This window comes from Calonectris borealis, chromosome 5 (assembly GCF_964195595.1).
Source record: "Calonectris borealis chromosome 5, bCalBor7.hap1.2, whole genome shotgun sequence".
Classification (NCBI taxonomy): domain Eukaryota; kingdom Metazoa; phylum Chordata; class Aves; order Procellariiformes; family Procellariidae; genus Calonectris; species Calonectris borealis.
The window spans coordinates 26,984,236-26,990,709 of record NC_134316.1 but is presented as its reverse complement, the minus strand read 5'-3'; the positions used below and the strand labels follow the sequence as shown (position 1 = coordinate 26,990,709).

Genomic DNA, 6,474 nt, shown 5'->3' with positions numbered 1-6,474 from the left:
TTCTCACCCTGATGGATGCAGTCACTCCTTAAGTTTCACCTAGACAAGTGTCTCTTGAGGCTGTGTGCCATGTGTGCTGCCCACAGGAGGTCACTGGAGAGCAAGCTGAGCCCATGTCCCTGTCCCAGGTCTGCCTGTGGGGACCCACGCTTCCTCCTTTGTCCTTGGGAGCATGGGTGGAGAGGTGAGCAGTGGCCTTTCCTCTACCCTCTTCCCCCATCCTGTCCTTTGGGGAAGAGCTGGACCTGGAGGCCAGGCCCCTGGCAGTCTGGAGCGTGCACTGCTTTCATCTCCAGTGACTTCTTTCTTTTTGCCATCCTTCAGGATGATCCAGCGGCACCAGCTGGTGCAGTCTGTGCTGCAGGAGCTGCAGGAAGCCACCGAATGCTTTGGTCTGGAGGGCCTCACCAGTGCCGCACTGGAGGCGGAGAGGACCCTGTCATCTTTCTCCCTGCCTGGCTATTGTGGGAGGCAGTTCCAAGAGGAGCTGGAGGTTGACCGGGTAGCCAGGAGCCTCTATCCTGAGGATGCCCCAAGTAACATGCTGCCTCTGGTTTGCAAAGGTGAGGGGAACCGCCTCTTTGAGGCCGCCAGCGTGCTGCTCTGGGGCAACCCCAGCCTCAGCCTGGAGCTGCAGGTGCGTACGGTGGTGGAGATGCTGCTGCACAAGCAATACTACTTGAATGGCATGATCGACTCCAAGGTGATGCTGCAGGCTGCCCGCTACTCCCTCTGCACTGAGGAGACGCCGGAGATGACCAGCCTCCCCATGGCTATCCTGGAGGCCATCTTTGATGCTGATATCAAAGCTACCTGTTTTCCTGGCACCTTTGCCAACATGTGGCACGTCTATGCTCTTGCCTCAGTACTGCAGTGTAACATCTACTCCATCTACCCCATGAGCAACTTGAAAATCCGGCCCTATTTCAACCGGCTCATCCGGCCCAGGAAGTGTGGCCCGCGAACCTCCACGCTCCACATCATGTGGTCAGGGCAGCAGCTCTCCCGGCAGGTCTTCAAAGCGCAGTACTTTGTGGCCGTGGTTGGCCTGGAGGAGCTAGAACCCACAATGCCTTCACCTGAGCCTCCTGTCCAGCCCGTGAAGACCCTTGAGCTGCTGAACAGTGACCCCCAGCTGACCTACTCCAACCTGCGTGACCGGTACAGCATTACCAAGAGCACCTTCTACCGCTGGAAGCGCCAGTCTCGTGAACATCGGCAGAAAGCAGCTGCCAGGTTTGCAGCTAAACACTTCCTCCAGTCCTGCTTTCAGGAGGGCAATATAATCCCCCTCCAGCACTTCCGACAAATGTTTCCAGAAATCTCCCGATCCACGTACTACGCCTGGAAGCATGAGATGCAGAGCATGGTCAATGGTGATGCCTCTGCTCTGGCTGAGGCCCACAGGTTGCAGGAGCTTCACAGGGATGTCCCAAAAAAGGCTGATGTGGATGAGCCAGCAAATTCAGGGGGGAGCTTAAGATCCCCAAGTCCTTCCCTAGACCCCATCCAAGCAGGAATCTTCATGCAAGGAGCCAAATCCTACCTGGAGAAATGCATTTCCATGAACACTCTGGTACCTTACAGGTGCTTCAAGCGCAGCTTCCCTGGCATCTCCAGATCCACTTACTACAACTGGAGAAGAAAAGCAATCAAGGAGAACCCCAACTTCAAACCTCCCCAGTCTCCCTTGGATAACCAGAAACCCCTAGTGATAGGAAAGCCGTTCCTGCAGTTGAAGCCAAGCAGCGTGCCTGTTAGGAAGAGGCTGAACGGAGACCGGCCGGCACCCAGGAGTCTCCTGCAGCTCAAGCCCTCTCTGTGCTGGAGAAAGCAGCTGCGAGATGTGGCCAGGAGGCAGGTCCAGCAGTGGCAGCTGCCATTCTGCAAGTACCGCCTGCGCTACCCCTCTCTCTCCTCCACAGCCTACTGGTTTTGGAAGGGCAATGGCCGGGCCCTCGGGCAGCATCGCCTGCCTTGGACCGGCTCTGGCCAGCCATTGAACCGGGTGGCTTCCCTGGCGCCTCCGAGAGCGGAGCCAGGCGGCAAGCCCCAGTGCCACATGGAGATAGCCACCAAGCACCTAGATAAGCCAGCATCGGCCACGCCATACAACACCACCATTTCAGGCTATGCCGTGTCAGAGAGAGCCAACAGCCGGATGTTTGTGATGGATGTGATTGCCACTGCCCAGTTCAAGGCACAGGCCAAGCTGTTCCTGCAGCAGCGCTTCGAGTCGAAGACCTTCCCCACCTACAAGGAGTTCAGTGCTCGCTTCCCACTCACGGCCCGTTCCACCTATTACATGTGGAAGCGTGCCCTGCATGATGGGCTGACGCTCGTGGATGCCTGAGCACTGGTTGCCAGCTGGCTTGGCCACAGCTCCTCTGCTGACGTGCCCTTTGGCTCTCTGGTGGGGTGTCCGGGCTGGGGCTCCGCTCGTAACTTTTGTTCCAGTTTGATTTTGTTTTGTTCCTAGTCTCTGGCTTTCTTTTCTGTGTGATTCAATCAGGTATGGGAGCATCCTCACAGTGCCCATTCCCGGAGACGGGAAGAGTGGAAGGAGAAGGCACTGAGCTGCCCCAAAGGAGAGGGGCCGGGGGGTTGTCCCCTCTTTGTGCTCAGAGGGTGAGCAAGGGAGGCAGTACTGTGCCAGTGTCACGGGATGCTGCTGGGCCTCTTGAGACGGAGGATGTGAAGGTCTCTCTGCCCCAGGCACTTGCTTGAATGAGTAATGTGGATGTGCAGGATGAGCGTGGAGGTGCCCAGCATCCCCTCGGCGAGCAGAGCAGCACTGGCTCAGCTGCGGGTGAGGAGGAGCTTGGGGAGTGCTCAGCTCTACAGGAGGAGCGTCTTTGATCTGGGTTCTTCCCAGCTAAGGAGAACAAAAGCTTCACTTGGGGTCAGGAGCAATGCCACCTTGGCTTTCTGGCTCTTAATACTTGCCTCTGGCTGCTCTGATCTTCCCTAGAGGGAGCAGAGGCTGGTAGAGGAGGGGACTTGTTTGTGTTCCCACTGTAGTCTGTCTGCTGAGAACGCTAAACTAGGAGCCAGTGTCCTTTGCAGGCTCTGGAGAAGCTGTCCCTGACCTTTCCGGTCTTTCACACAATCCTTTACTCTCTAACAGCTGGCAGCTGCCTTACTTTCCTAGGGTCTCTCTTCCCTGGGAGAAGGCAGAGAGACTGTATCTTGTGTGCCCAGTGTCCCTGTGTCCCCTGTGCTGCAAGCTGAATGCAACGTGGGTGTCGTCTTGCAGCAAGCCTAATGCATATATCTCACTTGTAAGAAACCAAAGCAATAAAGACTCTTCCATTCCTAGTCCTGTGCAGTTTCTTACTCTTGCTTGTGTGATTTGTGGGCAAGGCTTTCCCCTCCCTGTCTGCTTTCTAAAGCTGGCTGTGGGCGGGGAGAACCTGCGCACACCTCAATCCCTGCTCCTGTGAAGGTCCTCTTCTGCTTCCTGGGACCTGGTGGGGACCATCTGTTTGATGGTGCTCTGGAGGCCTGGCAGGGGCTGTGCTCTACCTGGTGGGAGAACAGGACTCTCCTCCCAGATCGGATGCAAGGCTGGGGATGATGCAGTGGGCACAGCTCTGTGTGACAGCAGGGACACGGTGGCAACGTCTGAGATGTCAGCAGGTGGTCCTGCCCTGAAGCGCAGGACGGGGAGGCTGAAACCAGCTCCTTGCAGCTCTGCCCTGCCAGCATCTCGGGGTGCAGGGCTGTGGGGGGTCCCTGCCTATCCAGGCTCAGCTGGGGGTCTCCAAAAAGCCTTGTCTCCTTCGTGTGTGAGCTCCCCTTGGTGTCTGCCCAGCAATTTACACAGTATACAGCAAATCTGGTGGAAAAAAAAAACCACATGGTTCCATCACCAATAAAGTCAGGAATTCCAGGAAAATGCAATGCACCTAGAATAAAATAAAAAAATGCAAACTATTAAACCATGTTGGACTGTCGTGGTTTAACCTGGCAGGCAACCAATAGCATGCAGCCACTCACTCACTCCCCCCACCCCCAGTGGGACGGGGAGAGAATCAGAAGGGTAAGAGTGAGAAAAACTCGTGGGTTGAGATAAAGACAGTTTAATAGAACAGAAAAGGGAAAATAATAATGATAGAATATACAAAAATGAGTGATGCACAATGCAATTGCTCACCACCTGCGCTGACCGATAACCAAGTAGCAATCGCTACTTCCTGGAACATGCCTATCATTCATATACTGAGCATGACATCATATGGTATGGAATACCCCGTTGGCCAGCTGACCCAGCTTTGCTTCCCCCCCCAGCGCCTGTTTTGTGGTGGGGTTTTTTCGTTTGGTGTTTTTTTTTTTTTTAAGCTGAATGTCCTTGACTAGCAGGGTACTTAGCAACAACTGAAAACATCAGTGCGTTATCAACGTTCTTCTCATACTAAATCCAAAATGCAGCACTAGGAAGAAATTTAACCCTATCCCAGCCGAAACCAGGACAGTATTCACCCCTTATTCTATACCATTTACGTCATGCCTAGGTCTCACATTTTTCAATACATTCCAATTAATCACCACCACCTTTCTTGTCTTTTTATATATATATACGCACACAGAGATATCATTCCTTCAGTCTATGGGCCATCCCTCTAAAATGTCCATTGAGTTCATTTAGTCCATGACTTTGGGCTCCATCTGTCATAACAGTCTTTCAGGGTAGGAGAGATGGTGTGTGGTGTTGGACTGTTGCATCCTGAAACCAGTTCTCATTTCAGTATTGCTGTGCTCGTCTCGTCCGGTTCTATCATCGTTGCACTTTGCTCGATTTCATCGGAGCTAGTTCATTCTTCATTAATCTGGGTGATTTTTACTGCTATACAATTGATAGCAACCATAGAAATAATGATATACCATATCATATAACAATTAACATCATACAATTCAGTTCATTGGCTATTTTCACCCAAAATCAAATCCCCTTGAGGTACACACCGGACTTCCCCATCCTTTCGCATCACCCACCAAGTGCACCCAGGTCCCTGAGCAAAAGCAATCCCACGGATGGGTTTTCCCCTTGCCAGAGGCAGGAGTAACCCAGACCGTCTTTCCCAGCATATTTCTTATGTGCACGACAGGGACTTTATCCCCCTCCACAGTACGTAAGGGTTTGGATTGGGCAGGGCCAGCTCGAGTGACAGATCCCCTAGTGTTGACTAACCAGGTGGCCTTTGCTAAATGTGTGTCCCAATGCTTGAATGTCCCACCACCCATTGCTCTCAGCGTAGTCTTTAGCAGTCCATTGTATCGTTCGATTTTCCCGGAGGCTGGTGCACGGTAGGGGATGTGATAGACCCACTCAATGCCGTGCTCTTTGGCCCGGGTGTCTATGAGGGTGTTTCGGAAGTGAGTCCCGTTGTCTGACTCAATTCTTTCTGGGGTGCCATGTCGCCACAGGACTTGCTTTTCAAGGTCCAGGATGGTGTTCCGGGCGGTAGCATGGGGCACAGGGTATGTTTCCAGCCATCCGGTGGTTGCTTCCACCATGGTGAGCACATAGCGCTTGCCGTGCTGGGTTTGTGGGAGCGTGATATAATCAATCTGCCAGTCCTCCCCATATTAATACTTCAACCATCATCCTCCATACCAAACAGGCTTTACTCGCTTGGCTTGCTTGATTGCAGCGCATGTTTCACATTCATGAATAACCTGTGCAATAGTGTCCATGGTCAAGTCCACCCCTCGATCGCGAGCCCATCTGTATGTTGCGTCTCTTCCTTGATAGCCTGAGGCGTCATGGGCCCACCGAGCTATAAATAATTCACCCTTGTGTTGCCAGTCCTTTTTGGTGCCCAACGTGGGGCACGAAGGGTTGAGATAACAATAGATCTGACCAAAGTGTGTTAAGGCAAAATTGTTATAAGCATTCATTACAGTGATTGGTCACAATGTTGATGTATTGGCTGTCAAAGTTGTGGGGCTGGCTCTCAATGTTGGGTCATGTAGTACCTTGCTTGCAGTATGTGTTCCCTTTTGTGCTGTTTATCATCAGTCGGAACTGGGTCAAGATTATCATTTTGCTGCTGTTTTATGAGGTGATAAAATCATTGGTCATAAGTCTAATCTGGTATCTGTACTCAGCACTGCCGTCATTTCTGTACCTCGGGAATCACCTCTTAGAAATTATTAGTAATTGCACTTTTTTCTCCTCGGAGAATGAATTTAAGGGGGAGACAGGATGGGACACTTTCTCCCACTTGTTCATCTTCCCTTCCATATCGTCAGAAACTCCTTTTTCTTCTATCCTCTTCACGAAGATGTCCACAATATTCCCTGAGAATTTTGAATATCCTTGGGATGTTCAAACAAGCATGTTCATATTGCTATGTCTCCTGAATGTGGTTCAGGCCTTGTTTAGGGTTAAACAACTATTCAGGAATACTGTCCAGAGATCAACCCTCAGGAACAAGAAAAGAGGGAGGGCAAATGGCAGTGCCTCATCGG

At 52.1% G+C, this 6,474-nt stretch overlaps 1 protein-coding gene across 1 annotated transcript; it reads left to right on the top strand.

Moving 5' to 3' along the window:
* Positions 1-325: 325 nt before the first annotated feature.
* On the top strand, positions 326-2,353 carry VRTN (vertebrae development associated). Its single transcript, XM_075152502.1, has one exon. It carries the CDS (start codon positions 326-328, stop codon positions 2,351-2,353), a length of 2,028 nt encoding a protein of 675 aa, XP_075008603.1.
* Positions 2,354-6,474: the final 4,121 nt, after the last annotated feature.

Excerpts from the sequence above, each read along its gene's own strand:
- VRTN (XM_075152502.1), top strand. The coding sequence starts at position 326 with ATGATCCAGCGGCACCAGCTGGTGCAGTCTGTGCTGCAGGAGCTGCAG.